Source organism: Prunus avium, chromosome 1 (genome assembly GCF_965620075.1).
Source record: "Prunus avium chromosome 1, drPruAviu1.hap1.1, whole genome shotgun sequence".
Classification (NCBI taxonomy): Eukaryota; Viridiplantae; Streptophyta; class Magnoliopsida; order Rosales; family Rosaceae; genus Prunus; species Prunus avium.
The window spans coordinates 1219381-1240282 of record NC_142284.1 but is presented as its reverse complement, the minus strand read 5'-3'; the positions used below and the strand labels follow the sequence as shown (position 1 = coordinate 1240282).

General features: G+C 38.6%; 3 protein-coding genes across 3 annotated transcripts; 2 read left to right on the top strand and 1 right to left on the bottom strand.

Annotated features, from left to right (window-relative positions):
* Window positions 1-13439: 13439 nt before the first annotated feature.
* LOC110755056 (Pre-rRNA-processing protein TSR2, conserved region) lies at window positions 13440-15103 on the bottom strand. The gene is made up of 3 exons (XM_021956212.2): window positions 14685-15103; window positions 14440-14531; window positions 13440-14151 (listed from the first exon to the last, which is right to left on the bottom strand). The coding sequence occupies exons 1-3, from the start codon at window positions 14863-14865 to the stop codon at window positions 14098-14100; spliced, it is 327 nt and encodes a 108-aa protein (XP_021811904.2). The 5' UTR covers window positions 14866-15103; the 3' UTR covers window positions 13440-14097.
* Window positions 15104-15464: 361 nt separating this feature from the next.
* Window positions 15465-17975, top strand: LOI1 (Pentatricopeptide repeat (PPR) superfamily protein). The gene is made up of 2 exons (XM_021956209.2): window positions 15465-17215; window positions 17456-17975. Exons 1-2 carry the CDS (start codon window positions 15627-15629, stop codon window positions 17919-17921), a joined length of 2055 nt encoding a protein of 684 aa, XP_021811901.2. The 5' UTR covers window positions 15465-15626; the 3' UTR covers window positions 17922-17975.
* A 279-nt stretch (window positions 17976-18254) lies between these two features.
* On the top strand, window positions 18255-19989 carry LOC110755055 (uncharacterized). Its single transcript, XM_021956210.2, has 4 exons — window positions 18255-18413; window positions 18543-18767; window positions 19212-19287; window positions 19669-19989. Exons 1-4 carry the CDS (start codon window positions 18324-18326, stop codon window positions 19695-19697), a joined length of 420 nt encoding a protein of 139 aa, XP_021811902.2. The 5' UTR covers window positions 18255-18323; the 3' UTR covers window positions 19698-19989.
* Window positions 19990-20902: the final 913 nt, after the last annotated feature.

Sequence of the window (20902 nt, the reverse complement as noted above, 5' to 3'; positions counted from 1 at the left end):
AAAATGTCTTTACATTCTCAATAGCCAAAGCAAAGTGCAGTAGCCTACTTGAATCTCTTTGCATCCTCAGCAACCAGCAAAACAAAAATGTATTTTCTTCCTCAATAGCCAAAGCAAACAACAGCCGCCTACTTGAAATCCCTTTGCATCCTCAGCAACCAGCAAAATATCAACATCACCACCTGCAAGATAAGGTGAAAAACAACAAAATCACAACTAAAAAGGTATTATTTAAATGATTTTCTTCTTGCATTTTGAGAAGCAAAATCCTCAATGATGCTTTCAAATTCAAGCTTTTCTAACATCTCCTTTTCAATGGATAAGATTGCTAGCCCATTTAGCCTTTCTTGTGACATGGTAGACCTCAAGTAAGATTTCAATAATTTTAATTTAGAAAAGCTTCTTTCTGCAGATGCTACAGTCACAGGTACAGTCAATAGTATTCTATAGGCAATCAAAACATTTGGAAAACAATCCATATCTTTAACAAACTCTACAATTTCAAGTGTTGTGTTTACTGCTGATGGTAAAAGATATTGGAGCACCTGTAACTCTGAAAACAAATCACTTGCATCAACATCAGAAGACTCACCATTTCTTAAAGTAGTTTCAAGCTTCAGACAACAATTTTTCAATTCCTCATCACCCAATGAAGTTAACTTCTTTGAATTAAACAAGAACCCAAAAATACCATCATATTGTTGCATTTGTTCAAATCTACTCCTTAATGAAGAAAGAGCCATATCCACTACACAGATGAAATAATTGACTCTAAATGATTCTTCAACTGATTGTACTGTCTCATCATTGGCATTCTCATCAATTTCTATGACTATGACTTTGACGTTTTTTAGGAAACTATTTGTTTTGTTTTGAAAAAATTTATCCAGAGCTCCCTTTTGAGATTGAGTTAATTCTTCTCTCTGTCTTTTTCTTTTTCTTTTTTGACTTCCAGATGGGTGTTTCTTAGAGAACATTGTTACTTGAAAACAGAAACAATATACAAGGAAAGCCAATGCAATTTTAATACTTCAAAGAATAAACAAAAAACAACATAACCTGGAATTTGAGAAACCCCCTTCGAGAAATCCCTCTCCACAGAAACAAATTTGATATTTCCAAGAAGAAGAAGAAGAAGAAGGAAAAGCGACCTAGAGGAGTGGAACAGATGCACAAAAGCGTTCTTCTTTTTGAGGAGTGGAACAGACCATCGTTGGTTTAGGGTTAATAGTTATAATAATCTAATATAATACTTACTATAAAAAAAAAAAATTTGGGCCCTCTAAATTTTGGGCCCAGGGCGATCGCACTGTTTGCCCCTGCTCAGGGCCGGGCCTGATGTTCGGTTCATTTTTACACATGATTTTTCATGTTATTCACCCACTATTTTGAGTTAGTTCTTGACATTTTATAGCTTTTTACTTCCTTTTTGTGTTTTCTTAGATTTTGCCTTGGTTGGGATGAAAATGAGCTAAAAGTGCATTATTAGTTATAAATTCTGTTTTTGTTCATTTTCGTAGGTCAACTTCTTGGCCTGGGATCAACATGCTCTGGTGCTCGGATGAGGTCATGATCTTCATGAGACTTGTTCCAATGGATGTTAACTACAACATATCCAAATTTGAGCTCCATTGGACAAGTATTGCCTATCCAACCAATCCATCATGTTACCACAGTTCTGGAAATCCGGATTTGGCCAGCTTTTACCTCCCTTGTGTCATCTTAACTTCTTGTTACCATAACTCTTGGTAACAAGGAATTACATTTGTAAAATAGATATTTTCTGAGCTTTTGGCATCTTTGTGAAGTCAAAGCTCCATCATGGCAAGGGGACAATGGGCTAAGGCTTTATCAAAGGTGGTAGTTTTATATTAAAAGGTAAAAGCTGGAAAGGAGGAGAGAGGGAGGAGAAGTCAAAATTGCAATCTGATATTGGGAGCCTTTTGATCGTGGGAAATCAGGCTATTCCACATTCTACACAATTGAGAGCAGATTTTGGAGAGCTTGGAGCTAGGAGAAAGCCAAGGTGCAGCCAAGCAAAGTGGAGAAGAAAGCTTCCACCATTGATGACCTTGAAGCTTTCACAATTTTCTCAAAATCTGTAAACACTTTCTAATTTTATTTTGAGTTTGTATTTGGAATAAGTATGAGCAACTAAACTCCATAGCTAGGGCTTAGGTTGAAGCCCTAAACATGATTACCTTATTGTTTTGATGCTTGAGTGTATGAATTTCTAGATATTGTTGATGATTTCCAATTCACCAAATTAATCTATCCTTGATGTGTGTTTTTCCTTGGTTGGCCATCTTTGAAAGCATGTTTCTTGAGATTGTTGGGATTATGTGTATCTTCATGTTATCCTAAGCAATAAATGGATGAAGTAAGAATCATCTATGTGAATTGGTTTCTTGAATACCTAATGTAAACACCATGCTATTAGGATTCTTGTGATGTTCATATTCTCTTTGAACTTAATGGGTTCTCCTTGTAATTGAATCGAAGTACGAATCATACCTAGGTTCGGTTATGGGGAGGGCACAAGTATTGTAGCACGAACCATGCACTTTACGTATATTAGAGAGAATCAATGCGTCTTGAGCCACGACCCATGGTCTTGATTGCGAACATTTTCATCAACACATTTAGAGTTCATCACTTGAGTATTCATGAACTTTGGTAGAATTGTTTAGGGTGGATTCTGAAACCCTAGTGTTTGTTACATTTTAATTTCACAATTTGATAATTCATCTCTGCCTTTCTCATTTAAATTCAAAGTCCATTTACTTTCATGCAATAGAAATAGGTCACTTGAAACAAATCAAACCCCCCCCCCCAAATGTGTGTGTGAGTTGTGTGTTCGACACGTGGTTTATCTTTGTTACTGAATTTTATTTGTTTCCGTAATTGTTTTGGACTTTTGGTCCGCGTGTGTTCTTCCATTTTCTGTGCTGATTCCAACCGTATAAAGAACGTGAAATTTGGATAAACGGTTGGAAAGTTATAGGCAAAACACTGGACAGAGGTCGAAACTGGAAAAACAGAGAAACGAATCTGCCCAAAAACGACCGGTCGTTACTGTTCAGCGACCGGTCGCATATGAATCTGCCCAAAAACGACCGGTCGTCACTGTTCACGACCGGTCGTCACTGTTCATTTTTCACTGTTCATGGGTATTGTTCACAGGTGATAAATGGGTGATAAAAGGGTGATAGAAAGTGCTGTTTCTGTTTTTCTTTAGTTTTCTTGTGTTGTTTTATTTCTTTTACACTTCTTTACTCATTTCTAGTTTCCCTGTTTCATTTGTGCATTTGTGGTGTGTTAATTAAGTGTTCTCTTTGTACTCAAATTAGAACTTATAGGAAGCCGACAAGTTCTTCGTGGGATCGACCCCGTACTTACATAATCTATACTTTGATAGATTCGTGCACTTGCGGGTATTTTTAATTGGTTGTTTGCACATTAATTTGTGTCCTTTTAGGAATGCAACAATTTTTGGCGCCGTTGCCGGGGAACTGGCACGGTTGCTTATCTGTTTTGTTTGAGTATGTTTAGAGTACTTAGTTTTATTTTTGTTTATTTATTGTTGTTTCATTTTATCTTGATTTGTTTTTGTTTCTTTTTCTTATAGGAACATCCGACGAGTCACCTCCACCATCACCAATGGCAGCTGCAACTGAAATTGTGGAACTTACTATGCAAGATTACTCCAATAAATTTGTGATGGAGGAAGCAAATGCTTTTGGCTCATTTCAGAATGAGTTGACTATGAATGAATATTTCCAACAAACATACAATCCGGAGTGGAGAAATCATTCAAACTTCTGGTGGACCGACAATCCAAATTTTCAACAAGGGTCATATCAACCATATCAAGGCCAACATAATACTTGTCCACCTTATGGTCAACCCCAATATTATAATCCACCACCACTTAGTCAATCTCACCAACCACCTCAAGGACCAACTTTGGAAGAAATTGTTGCTTCAATGGTTAGAAACACAGATAATTTCATCATGCAGAGGAATGACACCCACATGCAGAGGAATGATACCCACATGCAGAAAATGAATAAGGCCATTGCCAATCTAGAAAATCAAGTGGGGCAAATTGCTATAGCTTTGAGTCAAAGGGAAGTTGGGATGATGCCTAACCAAACAGTGATACCAACCGGGCATGAGCATGTTGAAGCAGTTACCTTGAGAACTGGTAAGGTAATTGGTGAAATTGATGGTTCTAAAAATTTGATTCACAATGTTGATGACATGCAGGTTGAACAAGTGACTGAGCCTAAAGAAAAGGATGAAAGCAACAAAGAGAAAGATAAACAAGCAGCTTCTTCATCCGAATGGATCCCAAAGCATGAACTTGCAAGAAGGGCAAGAAAGGAGAAGGTAAGTCGTGAACCTACTGATGAAGATATCTTACATGCTCCTTTTCCTCACAGGCTTATGAGTTCCAAAAAAATTCAACACGCCAAGGACATATTGGAAATCTCCGAAAACAAGCTCAAGGAATACGAAACTGTTGCATTAACGGAAGAGGTTTCTGCTGTTTTGCAAAGGAAGCTTCCTCCCAATTTACAAGATCCAGGAAGTTTCACAATTCCTTGTATAATTGATGATAAATTGTTTGAAAAACCTTTAATTGATTTAGGTGCTTCAATTAATCTAATGTCTTATTCTATTTTTGAAGTACTAGAGGAAGACAAGCTGAGCATCCATGTTCCAAGTACCAATCATATGTTCAATGTCATTCCTTCTACTCAAATGAGAAGGCCACCCGATCCTAAATATGTGCCTCCTCCATCTAATCCACGTATTGAAAAGCGCTTAAAATTGCTTTTGAAATATACTCATGCGCATAAAAAGAAAAGAATACGAAATGGGTTGATTAGATGGCAAAGAGATTTGAAGAAACTTCATGTTCGGCACAAGGAGGCGATTGAGCCAAAACCCCCTAAGTGACCATGGTATGTTGGAAGTCCGGCAAAAGACTTTAAACTTAGCGCTTCTTGGGAGGCAACCCAAGGTGAATAGAAGAAGTTTGTTGTCGTCCTAATCGCTTCAAAGTGGAGTTTCTCTAGACTCAAACTTACTTTTATTTTACTTTATTTATTTATTTTCCTTTTGAGTTAGGATTTCAATCTCCAACCAAGGTAATTTCGATTTTCTTGTTGTTTCTCTTTGTTTTTCTTACTTTTACTTTCCTTTACTTGTTTGTGTTTCTATTTTGTTGTTAAGTTTGGGAAGTAAATTGCTTCATGATTGCACACACTGAACTTTGGCTCAAATGTTTATTTCATTCCATACATGTGATTCCAAACACAAACTTGAAAAAAAAAAAAAAAAAAAAAAAAAAAAAAAAAAAACATAAATTTCTCAATCACATGTTCATTGTTGCATTTTGCACCACCTGAGGCTTCTGCTAATTGCCTCTGTCTGTTCTTGCTTGTAGAACCTGCAACAGCTCTACATGATCTTCATTCCTCTTTTGCAGCATCTCTACATGCTGGCTGGCACTGTAGAGCCGCTTCTGCAGGTCCGCCACCAGAGCTTTCAGGGCCGCCACCTCCTCACTCAGTGCCCCGCACTCTCGTGTTCTCGCCAGTAGGCGCATGCCCAAATTTGTGGCCGAGACCGCGTTGAGCACGGTTAGATTGTGGGACTCGTCCACTGCCATCTGGTCAGACCTCTGCGCCACATGCAGATGATCTGCAACTGTAAGTCTGCTGACAGTCATGCCCTCCGGCATTACTGCCCTTCGCGGCACCACCTCAGAGAAGTTTGAGGCCGAGCCATGATGGTATGAGGAGTTTGGGAAGATAGGGTTTGGAGGAGCCCGTATCTGGGCATTTGGTGGTGCAAGCGACAACTCAAGGTTAAGGTCATCAACAAGCATATCTGGGGATGCCATTGATTTTTCTGTCTGGGCTTTTTGATGGTTTTTCTTGAGTTTGCAGGTTGAAATGCAGGATGCTCCTTCTTTCAACCGAGAAGTGGTTTAAATAGACTTATTCTCATAGGGGAGCCGACACCACTTTGTATTTCCGGAGCAATTTGCGGATGAGTCAAGTTAAACAGGGAAGCATTTCTGCTTTCACTTTACTTTCTTTCCCTCCCTGTTTTCTGGTGCATTGTGTTTTGATTTCTTTTTAGTTTGTCGTCTTTGTTTTATTTCCGTTGGGGAAGTGTGCTTTGTTTCTTTTTAGTTTGTCGCATTCCCTTTATTCAAGTTTGGGAAGTGCGTTTTGTTTTTCTTCTTTGTCTTTTGCAACTTTCTTTTCTTTTATTTCCGAAAACGAGAAATTGAAAAAAAAAAATAATTAAAAAAAAAAAAAAAAAAAAAATTTCACCGAAACGCAAAGACAAACAGGCACACCAATAATACACTAGAATCATTTTTTTCCAGTGCTCGGTGTCTCGACCATAGGACCCTTGAGTTTAGCCCTTTGGCTATCCACTTCCGGGGCTTCACGCACAGCCTCTTGGGGCTCATCACTCGAGCTCCCAAAGATTGCATTCTTAGCTTGAGCGTAACCACTCTCGCGGTCTGTTTTCTTGCGTTTTCCCGGTCGGTCTATGTCCTCCAGCTGCTTTCTCATGTCATGGGCGTAAACACTTACCATCTTTGAGAGATTTTTGTTCTCTTCCCGCAACGCCTCCAGCTGGTGTCGATTCACCTCTAGTATCCTTGCCCTTTCTGTTTTTAAACTTTTAATAATACTCTGGCACTCTTCAACCATACTTCGCTCTGCCGCCAACTGACCTCTTAGCACCTCCACCTCATGGGACTTCGCAATTAGGCGATGACCCACACTTGCGACTGTTGCTGTGCTTTGCACGCTTAGTGCCAGAGCATCGCTCACGACCCGGTTGTCATCCCTTGATCCCAGCACCCGTATATCCTTGGGAGTCACTAGATTTCTAGCAACTCCAAGGGCAACATCGTTGTCCAGCAGTATCGAGTCATTCACTGTCACGTGCCCCCGTGCTGAGGCAAAGTAGGGCATCCACACTGGTCCCACTGCTTGGCCCTGAGTCTGAGTTGGTTGAGCTAGGTTGAGATCCAGCGAGAATGGGTAGGAAGAGGCCATTTGAACTTTCTTTTCTTTTGTTCTTGCTTTTCTCTTTTGTGTGTTTCTGAGTTTTGTGTGTTTTGCCCCAACTCTTTCTCTTCTTCTTTTATAGAGTTAGTTTCTACGTAACTCTAGCCACTGCGCTTCTGGTTTGGCGCGGCCCTTGCGGCCTATCCCCCTCTATCGCCTCACCTGTCCCCCAACCCCTTTAATTGCATTTCCGCCTTTCAGCGCTTTCAAGAAACGAAAGTCGTCACGCCTTCCTATGAAGGCAATAATTCTGGCTTGGGACCGTGAGAGAGACCTCTGCTTGTCGGCACGTCTCTCACTTTGTATCCCGTGACTCACAGGAGCCGAGACATCAGGGCCCACTTTTTTTTATTTTTCTGAGTCCTCGCTCTTTGTGTTTCTGACTCAGTTTCTTTGTTTTATATACTTCCTTCGCTTTTGGGCTTTCCTTTGGGTTGGGCTTTCATTTTGGTTTGTGCGTTTCTTTGGGTTGGATTTCTGCGTGCGTAGGACTGTTGTTAGGGCTTACTGTTCTGCTTGTTTTGTTTTGTTTTGTTTGGTTCAGTTTGGTTTTGTTTTGTTTTGTTTCGTTTTGTTTTGCAGCCGTGTTGTAGTTGTATTTCTTGTTTGTTCTTGTTTTTACTTGCTTTATTCCCTTTATTTCTTGTTATAACATTGTTGATGCCTAAGTTCTTTAACATTGAGGACAATGTTTATTTTTAAGTTTGGGAAGGGATAGCAAGTCTTTTTCGTTTCACTTAAACTCTTGCTTTCTTTTATTTTGTTTTCTTTTCTGTTTTGAGTCTTTTTGTTTTCAAGTCACTTTCCGGACATATACGATGAGATTGTGATGAATGTTTACATGACTTGATTGAAAATGCTAAAAAATAAAAATAAAAAATAAAAATTTGTTATTCACTAAATGGCATCGTTCTAGCATGATATGTTTGAAACCCTCTATGCACTTGCCATTTGTTTCATAATTCTCCAGTTGAGGGATTTGCATGATCCAAAGAATTGTATCAAGCATGAATTAGACTTGTATAACCATATAATGTGAGCTTTGAGCCTTTTGCTTCAATTCATGAGTGTTATACACATATTCTTATTTTCTTGTCATCCGAGTTGTTGTTTGATCTCATTATTCATTGATTTGGTTGAGCACTTAAAAGTCACTCATTCTTGTGCAATTTGATTACATGACATTTGAGAAATGATATTGAGGCCCTCTTTGGACCGTTTGTGCCTTTCAAGCTAACCGTATGCATGCTTAAGCATGATTTTCCATTGTTAACCACCTTGAGCCTATATGTATGTAAGCCTTTTCTTTCAAGTAACCAATTTTTACTTCTAGCCTTAGCCTGAAAAACAAGAATATACCTTTCTAAGGAACTCATGAGCTTTAATTTAGATATATTTTTCATGCTAAGTTTGGGAAGGGTTATTACATTTCAAAAAAAAAAAAAAAAAAGAGTACTTCACTCAAAGGGTGAAAGAAAAGAGAAAAGTTGTGGTTAAGTGGCAATGGTTTCAAATCCAATTTCATGTTTCTTGGTTGTTCGAATGGAAGGAAGGAGTGTGAATCATAATTAGTGGAGGTACAAGGCTTTGTGGTCTATTTGATCACCCCTAAAAAAAAAAAACAAAAAAATTGAAAATCTTAAGCGTGATGTTTCAAAGTCTTTTAGTCAACGATTATATGCTCTTACATTGTGAGTTCCTTGGACTTTGTTGTATCCATATCCTTCATTTCTTACTCACCTTGCACCCTTAGCCCCATTACAACCTATAATAAAGACCTAAATTGATCCTAAATGTCATGTGGTTGATTTGCACACATTTTTCAGCTTTTGAGTGTTTAGCATCCTTCTTGAGATCATATTCATGCATGTTTTTCAGCTTGCTAATTTTGAGTTAAGTCCCTTATGGTTTAACTCTATTCTCATGTCTATTATTGAGTGATGCATTGTAACCCTCTCCCGAGTGATTCATTTGTGAGAGGACAACTTTGGTGAGATTTGAAGTTACATTTGTGCTTGGTATGATTTTTTGAAGTTGTGTGAAAACTGAAATTGGAGAATGAGTTTCATTTGGCCATCACACTACTACACTTGAGCATGTTGTGTTCTGAACTTTGCCGCCTTGTGACTAATGTCTAAACTAAGTTTTTCTTGTGAAATTTTTTGAGTCATTTGCATAAGTCACTCTCTCTTTGGAAAGTGTTCGAAAAGTTTTGTTTCGAGTCTTGTTTTAGTTTCTGTTTTGCTCGAGGACTAGCAAAAGATAAGTTTGGGAAGTTTGTTCGGTTCATTTTTACACATGATTTTTCATGTTATTCACCCACTATTTTGAGTTAGTTCTTGACATTTTATAGCTTTTTACTTCCTTTTTGTGTTTTCTTAGATTTTGCCTTGGTTGGGATGAAAATGAGCTAAAAGTGCATTATTAGTTATAAATTCTGTTTTTGTTCATTTTCGTAGGTCAACTTCTTGGCCTGGGATCAACATGCTCTGGTGCTCGGATGAGGTCATGATCTTCATGAGACTTGTTCCAATGGATGTTAACTACAACATATCCAAATTTGAGCTCCATTGGACAAGTATTGCCTATCCAACCAATCCATCATGTTACCACAGTTCTGGAAATCCGGATTTGGCCAGCTTTTACCTCCCTTGTGTCATCTTAACTTCTTGTTACCATAACTCTTGGTAACAAGGAATTACATTTGTAAAATAGATCTATCCTTGATGTGTGTTTTTCCTTGGTTGGCCATCTTTGAAAGCATGCTTCTTGAGATTGTTGGGATTATGTGTATCTTCATGTTATCCTAAGCAATAAATGGATGAAGTAAGAATCATCTATGTGAATTGGTTTCTTGAATACCTAATGTAAACACCATGCTATTAGGATTCTTGTGATGTTCATATTCTCTTTGAACTTAATGGGTTCTCCTTGTAATTGAATCGAAGTACGAATCATACCTAGGTTCGGTTATGGGGAGGGCACAAGTATTGTAGCACGAACCATGCACTTTACGTATATTAGAGAGAATCAATGCGTCTTGAGCCACGACCCATGGTCTTGATTGCGAACATTTTCATCAACACATTTAGAGTTCATCACTTGAGTATTCATGAACTTTGGTAGAATTGTTTAGGGTGGATTCTGAAACCCTAGTGTTTGTTACATTTTAATTTCACAATTTGATAATTCATCTCTGCCTTTCTCATTTAAATTCAAAGTCCATTTACTTTCATGCAATAGAAATAGGTCACTTGAAACAAATCAAAACCCCCCCCCCAATGTGTGTGTGAGTTGTGTGTTCGACACGTGGTTTATCTTTGTTACTGAATTTTATTTGTTTCCGTAATTGTTTTGGACTTTTGGTCCGCGTGTGTTCTTCCATTTTCTGTGCTGATTCCAACCGTATAAAGAACGTGAAATTTGGATAAACGGTTGGAAAGTTATAGGCAAAACACTGGACAGAGGTCGAAACTGGAAAAACAGAGAAACGAATCTGCCCAAAAACGACCGGTCGTTACTGTTCAGCGACCGGTCGCATATGAATCTGCCCAAAAACAACCGGTCGTCACTGTTCACGACCGGTCGTCACTGTTCATTTTTCACTGTTCATGGGTATTGTTCACAGGTGATAAATGGGTGATAAAAGGGTGATAGAAAGTGCTGTTTCTGTTTTTCTTTAGTTTTCTTGTGTTGTTTTATTTCTTTTACACTTCTTTACTCATTTCTAGTTTCCCTGTTTCATTTGTGCATTTGTGGTGTGTTAATTAAGTGTTCTCTTTGTACTCAAATTAGAACTTATAGGAAGCCGACAAGTTCTTCGTGGGATCGACCCCGTACTTACATAATCTATACTTTGATAGATTCGTGCACTTGCGGGTATTTTTAATTGGTTGTTTGCACATTAATTTGTGTCCTTTTAGGAATGCAACACCTGACACCTAGTTAAGATAATTTACTGATTAAAATTCATTGGAAATAAGGAAACAAAGTTGAGTGTCCTACTAGCGCACGTAGACCTAAAACCCCAAAATACACTTGACAAGTTGTTTGACCCGATTGTTACTCTCTTAAACTCACATCCAAGCAAGCATAGAACCAAGTGTTAAGGAAAAACTAATCTATTCCCCTCCTATAATAGTTCTACTCTTTGGGATGTTTAAAATCAGGTGGTTCGGCTCTAGACTCATAAAGAAAGTTTAAAAACATCAATTTAAAACTAAAATTTCAGTTTTTCTAAACATTTGGGTTGGAACACGTTAACTTTGAAAATTCACTAAATATTGAGTTTAAATCAAAATAATGTAAAACTTTCCATATCTGAAGAAAATACAAGAAAGTAAAACATACTAAAATTTCATGAAAATCCAAGTTTAGGAAGTCTTCAAACACTTACTTCAAAACAGGGTATGCAGCAGAATCAAAACAATTCCAGCAGGATAGTCTCTACTTTGAAATTTCACAAAAAATCAATTTAAATTCAAATGGCACAAAACCAACTTTGAAATAACCCTTGAGATATTCATTTTGATGTACCAAAATCCCAAAATGAAATTGGAACAAAAATCACATCGAAATAATCTAGTACTTCACAAAAACACCCTTTGAAAGATATATATAAACCCTATATATATATATATATATATATATATATATATATATATATATATATATATATACTTGAGTTATTCCAACCAAAAACTTGGGTTAAAAATTAGTACTCAAAGAGACAATAAAAAGAAGAGCTTCAAGCTTTCAAAGAATCATTTACTTGAGATGCTAGTGGCTAATTGGAGCAATTGAATGATAAGGAACAAGCCATTTGAGAGAAAGTACACATCTATAACAAGAGATTCAACATAATCAATTGAACAAGTTTTGTTCATACCAATTTTTAGAGAGTTATAATGGTTACTTTTGGATGGTCTTTGGATATGTTATAAAGGGGAGAATTTGGAGTAACTATCATGAAGAAACCATAGTGGTTTGAGCTTTTGATATGAGTGTTTTGGACTGAAAACGAGGAAAGGAACCAAGGTTGAAGATTATAAACAAGTTCCACTCTAAACATTCCCAAGGTGGCTATAGAAGTCCAATCAATCTGAAATTTTGATATGTTATAATAGACAGCATTTCAAACAACTTTGATGAAGGAACCAAAGTCATTTGAGTACAGGAAATCACAGAAACCAACTGAAACCGAGCATACTGCTGTGAAATCAGGAAATGGTAAACTTATTGTGATCATACCAACGTTTCAGAGCCTATACTAGTCGGATTGAGCTGAACTTTGAGTATGTTATAGGAATCATGGAAATGAACAACTTTTATGAAGGAAGTTTTCTCATTTGAGCTTCCGAAATATGAGTTCTCAGCAGCTTCAAGAAAGTGACGAATTTTGGATTTTGAAGAGGAATAAAAGAAAAATGAGAATGAAGATAAGTGAATGAGGAAGAAAGGATGATACAATGAATGATGAGGATAAGAGTGAATTTATGATTGAAAAGCCTTAATTAGAATAGGTGAGTCATCCATTTAGAAGTGGGTGATACAATGAATGAGAAGAAGAGGATGAGAAAGAATCTTAAGCTAGACTAGGTGACTCACCCCCATAGGTTTACAGTGAGTCACCTTTATATATAGAGTAAAGATCCATGTCCAATAAGAAATAAGAGTCCTAATCAATCTTGGAGAATCAACCGCTAGCTTAGATGATTCTTCTTCAATTCTAAGAAATTAGATATGATTAGATTTTCATAAAATTTATGTTCATATATTTAGGAGAACATTATTAGATGTTTCAAAATTATCTTGCAGTTTAAGGGCATGTTTGAGACTTCTAGAATTTTTTAGGGCTAAAAACACTTTTAAAAGCATTTGATAGAAAAGCTTAAAGTGCTCACTTGCTTAAAAGAAACCTTGGATTTTTAAAAAGAATTTCGACATACATATAATAAAAAGTGCTTATGGCCAAAACGCTTTCGAGTAAAAATGCTTGCTACATGAGCAAATCCCAATAAAGAGACCTTTGAGTACGATTACCATACTAGTTTTGACAGTCAGCTGATTCATGGGGATTGTCTCGTCCCTCAATCAGTCGGCCTAAAAATCGAAGTGTCTATAATTCATATTCTAAGTTGGCCTAGCTCATTTTGAAAAACTTGTTTCTGTCACTGATAATAGTCGAGACGAAAATTACACTCAATGGATGATAGGGGTATAATTGATTCAAATAATTAACCATCCACCTGAAAACTATTTCACATCCAAAAAAAAAACAAACAAACAAACAAAAAGAAATTAAACAATCTAAAGAAATGGAGGTGGCAAGTATTTGCTCCAATCTGGAAATAAGTCATCCTCTACATAGTCTAATCTCTAGTTTTCAGCGTCTTCTACAGATTGGAAGGTTTTGTTAGATTTCATACATTCTCACGGAACAAAATTATAGAGCCAGCAGAAGAAAAATTCTATATCGAAAAGACAAAAGGGCTGAAAACTAATACCATGAATTAATGGTTTCTTAGGTAAATATATGTAGTTTTTACAGTGAACTGTAACAGAGGAAACCCAAAAAGAAAGTTACTGATAACACTGCCAGAGAGAGGCAACGTAATCACTCACTACAACTGAGTATATTTGTACTCAAAAGTTTACTAACTGTGACTCTGAGTTACCCTTCTTCTTCCCATAGATGTTGATTTGTTGAAATGCTCTTTTTAATTCTTGGTTCTGTGTCAAGCTGAGAAATATTAAGGCTGTATCCAATTCCCTGTAGAAATCCTCCTCATATCGGCTTCAATCAATCGAATCTCGACTGCTCTCGTTTCAGGTACCTGTGTTTAGTCTCCCTGTGTAATGCTGCTTGCTTTCATTCAAAGCTTGAAGCGAAGTAGAATTGCTGGCCAATTTCAATTGACTCTTTGTCCATGTCCATGTATCCTAACCAGTACTTTCAGACTATTTAAAAAAATTGAACACATAAATATCTCTAAAGGTTTCCATGCAAGTATTCCTCATGTACAATCATCAATTGTTCGGCCACCTGTACTGAAAAATTACTTGATAAGCAGATGATCAAATATATAAAACTGCATGCACAGACAACAAATTATATATACACACAGAAATTCTTTGTGCAGGACGCCATTTCTCGTTGAGAAAATATTACTTCTACTCAATTATACATGCACGAGATATAAATTGGAGTTGCTATATATAATGCTTAAATTCTAAGTTTAAGTTGGAAATCTGTCACATACCAAAGATCATGAACATATTATTAAACAAGCTGAATCTAATTAAATCATTTGAGAGGGTGGTTTATATATACCTCCTCGATGCTTCCGTCCTCTATGTCTGTGTTGAAAGACAGAAGCATGCGTTCATGTAGCAAGTTTTCTAGATCTTCCACGTAACGTGGTGCTGCACGTTTACGCATAAATTAATGTTTTCTTGTAAGACAGTTTGGCTTCCAACGTCACAGTTGCAATAGATATATAATTGGAAAAATGTGCTTAGATGCATGTGAATATATGCATGCAATGCAAGTGAATGAATCAAATAAAAAAAAACCACCTTTGGATTGAGAGAACCAAGAGAGAATATCGGCAGAAAGTTGCTGGGCTTTGCGGGTTGAGTCTCGGCCACCCCACTGGTTCTGGACAGCCATTTCAAGGCCATTCCATCCAGATAGAACCGCCGAGATGCCCTGTTCCAGATGACCATGACCAGACTTTTCTACGTTGATGGGTTCCATGGAATCCAAGTACTGGATTCTGGACCCGACCCCACTCGATTGGTTAGCCCGAACTCTCTCTTCTTTCTCTCTGCCTTGGTGTTGGATCGGAGGATGAGGAGGGCAGGGAGGAAAAGAGAGGCAGAGAGACAGAGGAAGAGGCTTTGTTGTTGAGTCTTTTTGTTCGTCATGGGAGTTGGAGTTGGGAGAGAGCGCGGAATGTGTGGAGTGGACAGAGAAAGACTCGGGGAAAGGTGCGATTCATGTGAGGTGCTAGAAACAGGAGGCCAACTTAGTTAGTTGTACTTTTTGTCTGGCAAGTCTTCACACATTTCACAAGAATTTTCTATATGCATATGCGTTTTCAATTTTATTTAATAAGGAAATTTGGTGCCTGTGTTGGCCTTCCACAGCCTGCTAAGGATTTTTTGTTTCCTTTTCATCAAGAGAACAAGAGATTCGAACTTAGAATCTTTTTAATTGAACCGAACTTATACCGAATTTAAATGTTAAACAGACTGATTCAACAAATAAAAAACCTTAAATTTTTGGCTCAACCCAACATTAAATGAAAGTGTGTATAATACCGAGCCGTCTTTAAACGGGCACGCTCGTGCAGAATTCGGACCGGCTCCAAACCCTGAAGTCTGAACGACATGTCGTTAACACAAACCGCCAATAAGGTTCAAAAAATCTTCATTGACAGAAATCCCTGGTGAAGAAACATCACAAACGCTCTTCATGCTCCTCTAACTCCCAAACCATGACCGCAATTACCAACAATGCCATTCCTCACTCCCAACTCGCTCGCCTCCCTGGTCCAATCAGCCTTGTCGACTCAGTCCACTCTGCTTGGCCGAGCGGCACATGCCCAGATGATCAGAACCCTCGACGACCCACTCCCTTCCTTCCTCTCCAACCACCTCGTCAACATGTACTCCAAACTCGACCTCCCCGACTCAGCTCAACTCGTCCTCCAACTCAACCCCTCTCGCTCCGTCGTCACCTGGACCGCCCTCATCGCCGGTTCTGTCCAAAACGGTCATTTCGCCTCCGCCATACTCCACTTCGCTAACATGCTCCGCGAGTCTGTCCAGCCCAATGACTTCACCTTCCCCTGCGCCTTCAAGGCCTCTGGGTCGCTCCGCTTGCCTGCCACCGGAAAACAGGTCCATGCGCTTGCGGTTAAGGCCGGGCAGATATGCGATGTCTTTGTTGGCTGCAGTGCTTTTGATATGTACTGCAAAACGGGTCTGCGGGATGAGGCTCGGAAAGTGTTTGATGAAATGCCTGAGAGAAACCTTGCGACGTGGAATGCGTACATGTCTAATGCTGTGCTGGACGGGCGGCCGCTTAATGCGGTTTACAAGTTTATTGAGTTTCTGCGGGCGGGCGGGGAGCCCAATTCGATCACATTCTGTGCATTTCTCAATGCGTGCTCGGATACGTCGAATTTGGAGCTCGGGAGACAGTTACATGGGTTTGTCATGAGATGCGGGTTTGGAAAAGATGTGTCGGTTTTAAATGGGCTTATTGACTTTTATGGGAAGTGCAGGGAGGTTGGGTCTTCTATGATGGTTTTTGATTCAATTGATAAGCGCAATGATGTTTCTTGGTGTTCTTTGGTGGCTGCGTGTGTGCAAAATGATGAGGAGGAGATGGCATGTGAGTTATTTTTGCGGGCTAGGAAAGAAGGGGTTGAGCCAACTGATTTCATGGTTTCGAGTGTTCTAAGTGCTTGTTCTGGGCTTGCATGGCTTGAACAGGGTAGGTCAGTTCATGCAATTGCCGTGAAGGCATGCGTCGAGGGAAATATCTTTGTTGGGAGTGCACTTATTGACATGTATGGAAAATGTGGGAGTATAGAAGATGCCGAGCGCGCCTTCAATGGGATGCCTTCAAGGAACTTGATCTCTTGGAACGCAATGGTAGGCGGGTATGCTCATCAAGGACATGCCAACATGGCTTTGGCATTGTTTGAGGAAATGACCGTCCAAAGTCATGAGGTTAAACCCAATTACGTTACCTTGGTTTGTGTATTATCAGCATGCAGTAGGGCAGGGGCCGTGGAAACGGGGATGCAGATCTTTGAGTCAATGAAAGCAAAGTACGGAATTGAACCAGGGGCAGAGCATTATGCATGTGTTGTGGACTTGCTTGGAAGAGCTGGGATGGTAGAGCGTGCTTATGAGTTTATTACAAAGATGCCAATTCGTCCAACAATTTCCATTTGGGGGGCACTTCTAGGGGCTTGCAAAATGTATAGGAAGACAGAATTGGGGAGGGTTGCAGCTGATAAGTTATTTGAACTTGATCCTAAAGACTCTGGCAACCACGTGGTTCTTTCTAATATGTTTGCAGCTGCTGGCAGGTACAAAAAATGATTACCAAATGTATACTTCTTTGACGGTAGATTCATCATTTTCAATTCCATTAGCATCTGTATGTTGCATAAGCAATGTATACCCAGAATCCTAAGAGGCTAGAAGCTATGGTTTTGAAGCTATGATGTAGGAGCCATAGAGGCATTGTTTTGCTTTCATTATCGGGGCCCTTTGCCCCCCATATATTTGAACGAACTGATTTATGTTTGACAATGAATGTATTGCAGGTGGGAAGAGGCCACACTTGTGAGAAAGGAGATGAAAGATGTCGGGATCAAGAAGGGTGCAGGGTACAGTTGGATTGCCGTCAAGAATGCAGTCCACATCTTCCAAGCGAAGGACACCTCCCACGAAAGGAATTCGGAGATTCAGGCAATGCTAACCAAGTTAAGGAGGGAAATGGAGAAAGCTGGGTACATTGCCGATACCAATTTTGCGCTGTTTGATTTAGAAGAAGAAGAGAAAGTATCAGAAGTTTGGTACCACAGCGAGAAGATTGCCCTTGCTTTTGGCCTCATAGCCATCCCTCCCGGGATGCCTATAAGGATTACAAAGAACCTTAGGATCTGTGGTGATTGCCATGGTGCGATCAAATTCATCTCAGGCATTCTAGGTAGAGAAATTATTGTGAGAGATAACAATCGCTTTCATCGCTTTAGAGATGGTCATTGCTCGTGTAGGGATTATTGGTGATGAATTGATACCTTCTAACCATTATTTATGTCATTATTATTCTTTCCAAGAAAATTAGATACACAACATCGTAGATTTGCAATGCTCGATTGGTATTTAGCTACATTGTAAAATAACAGGTGAATGATTATTTAGTCTAGTAGCATCTAGGTTTTACAGTCTAGAATAATGGGGTCAATTACAATTTTACCTTATGATACTAGATCTTCACTTTGTTGGAAGAAGTTTTAAGTTCGAAATTTGCGGTGGTTGAATAAAAAAGAAGGCCTTGCCTATTGTGTCTACTGACGTCCCACGACGTCGTTTTCATATATAAAAAGAAGAAAAAAAGAGTAGTCTAAAACAATAAATAGAATAGAAGCTACAGCCCCAAACAGATTACCAAATAGGCGATTAGAAGAAATGGCGGCAGCAATAGCAGAAGGAGTGAGTCTCAACCATATTTCCAGGGAATCGTCCGATATCAGGCGCCTCGCCAATTTCTACAAAGAGGTTGTTTCTTCAAGCTTCCAATTTTTCCTTTTCATTTTCTATTATCACTTTAATTTTGACAAGCTAATTGGTAATTAATTTAATTACAATTAAAAATTCAATTTACGGTGGTGGTGGTGGTGTTGGTAGATATTTGGGTTTGAGGAGATAGAGAGCCCAAACTTGGAATTCAAGGTGATATGGCTCAAGGGCCCTGGAGTTGCCTTCCACCTCATCGAGAGGAACCCAGATTACAACCTTCCAGAAGGACCCTGGAGCGCCACGTCACCTGTAGCTGACCCAAGCCATCTCCCCAGAGGCCACCATGTCTGCTTCTCCGTCTCAAATTTCCACTCCTTTGTCCAAACCCTCAAGGTTGCTGCTTTGCATCCATTTTCAACTATCATTTTGGGGTTTTTATGAATTGAAGATCTTTTTTGTTGTTGAGATATTTAGTCATATATCCATTCTTAGCACTAATAATATGGATAAACCCTACTCTATTTAATTTCTATAAACAAACTCAAAAAATGACAGCTGGTTTTTGTAGGTTGCAGGTCGCATTTCTAGACTAGGAGTTGAATTTTGCACAGTTTAATTGTTGAAATTTCAATTGGGTGCTGGTTATGGAATTTTATAGAGTCTAGAAATGCGAATTGCAATCATAGATGATTGTTCTATTTGATATAAGGGTTTAGGGTTTTTCGCATTCCTCTGAGCAAACCCTGGTTCAAAGCTTTGGCATGTTTTTATTTTTATTTTTTATAATTAATTTATATTTTCTTCCTCTCTTTGACGTTCCCAAATTTGGTTGTGCAGGACAAGGGAATTCAGACATATGAGAAGTCCTTACCTGATGGTAAGGTCAAGCAAGTATTTTTCTTTGATCCCGATGGTAAGCTTTTTTAGTCCCAATTATTATATTTTGTTGGTTTCAAGATTAAAACTTAGGGGAGAGCATATTAATAAACTAAAATTCATATTTGGATAAGCATGCACTGATCAATTTGTTTTGGAACAAAATTACAAGGTCAACATGATCTGTTACGAAACGAATTGAAAAATTAAACAAAGTATCGAATTGCATACCTCATTTTGAAGTTGAAAGATGATTCTGTTGCAGAAAAGTATCTACAATCCTCTGACCTTTTTATGCATACAGATTATATATATACACTTGCTTTTCAATCAGTTTTCCCAGTATCTTACTATTAGGAAGAGAAGAATCTTTGTCATTGCTCTCCTCGCAGTTTTTGAATCATACTTCATTGTGCAGGCAATGGATTGGAGGTTGCAGGTCAATGAACTCGACACCGACACAGAAGGCTGCTCAAAATGGTCAAGTAGATTCACATGAAGCAGACGATCTGTAAATCTTACTAAGATTTTCTTACAGTACAGACAATAAGTTGCAATGGCCATTTTCATCTATCCAGTTGTACCTCAAGGGTTCTTGTAGTTAAGATGTTAAATATGTTGTATGCAGCTGTACGCCTCAAGTGTCCTTGTATGGATTTGCATACTGTGGTTGTTGGATATTTTGATATGGTAGATGTTGAATGCATAGTTTATTACCAAGTGACATTGGTTTGTGGCATGTGCTCGTTGTTCGCTTCTTGGGCTCGATCTGCAATTCTTGCATCACAAGCAATGTTTGCTTTGCCTTTAATTAATTGTTTGAATACAAGTGATATTCTAAATTACAAAGGGGAGGGGATTTCTCACACATACTACTGAGGTGTCATTTCAGTTCTAACCTGAGACAACTGGTTTGGAAGTCAAGGTTCTTTTCCACCGAGCTAGACTTCGCCTTTAATTAATTTATATTGGCAAAAAATTTAGTAATTTGACTAGCTACCTAAGAGTTGAAATAGTTACTACAGATTTTGTAAGGGATTTGTTACTACAGTGAACTAGTTACTCTAGTTTTTGTAATATTTTGCTTATTCCCTTGGCCGGTTTGGTTTAGGTGAATGGAGGATTTTCAACATGTGAACTGTGAACTGGACCGGATAATCTGGTTTTCAAACCGATTTTCCAAAAAAATAAAAAATAAAACCTGACCAAACTCGAAGACCGGTTTGGCCGATCTTCAAGTTGATTTGCCACCTTACAAAAACAGAGAGATGTGCCATGAAGACCGAAGAAGAAATGAGCTTGCTAAAAGATGAATATGGTTTGAATGCTTTAGGTTAATTGTATTCTTCTCCATAATGAGGTATATATAAGAGTTTACATGAGTGCTTTACAAGGAAATAGATACAGTAAACAATTATGAGATTATGTCAACTATATAAAATGTAAGACCCGTGTCTTGGGGAAGCAAGAACGGTGAGCAATCCCACATCGCTCGGGGAGGGAAAGGTGAAGTGCTTTAAATGTGTGGGCACTTCTCTTCCTAGCACGAGGCCTCCTGAGGCAAGAATTCCCATGCTTGAGCCCGCGGGCAAGATAGTGGATGGGTGAGCCCAGGAACAAAACCCAGCGGGCCGAGGCCCGGGCTGGGACAA

What these genes read in the sequence shown, in the direction of transcription:
- LOC110755055 (XM_021956210.2), top strand. Translation starts at nt 18,324, where the DNA reads ATGGCGGCAGCAATAGCAGAAGGAGTGAGTCTCAACCATATTTCCAGG. An exon ending in CCTTTGTCCAAACCCTCAAG is followed by an intron (nt 18,768 to 19,211) that starts GTTGCTGCTTTG and finishes TTGGTTGTGCAG; the next exon opens with GACAAGGGAATTCAGACATA. An exon ending in ATTTTTCTTTGATCCCGATG is followed by an intron (nt 19,288 to 19,668) that starts GTAAGCTTTTTT and finishes TTCATTGTGCAG; the next exon opens with GCAATGGATTGGAGGTTGCA.
- LOC110755056 (XM_021956212.2), bottom strand. Translation starts at nt 14,865, where the DNA reads ATGGAACCCATCAACGTAGAAAAGTCTGGTCATGGTCATCTGGAACAG. An exon ending in TTGGTTCTCTCAATCCAAAG is followed by an intron (nt 14,532 to 14,684) that starts GTGGTTTTTTTT and finishes GTAAACGTGCAG; the next exon opens with CACCACGTTACGTGGAAGAT. An exon ending in AGGACGGAAGCATCGAGGAG is followed by an intron (nt 14,152 to 14,439) that starts GTATATATAAAC and finishes TTTTCAGTACAG; the next exon opens with GTGGCCGAACAATTGATGAT.
- LOI1 (XM_021956209.2), top strand. Translation starts at nt 15,627, where the DNA reads ATGCCATTCCTCACTCCCAACTCGCTCGCCTCCCTGGTCCAATCAGCC. An exon ending in ATGTTTGCAGCTGCTGGCAG is followed by an intron (nt 17,216 to 17,455) that starts GTACAAAAAATG and finishes AATGTATTGCAG; the next exon opens with GTGGGAAGAGGCCACACTTG.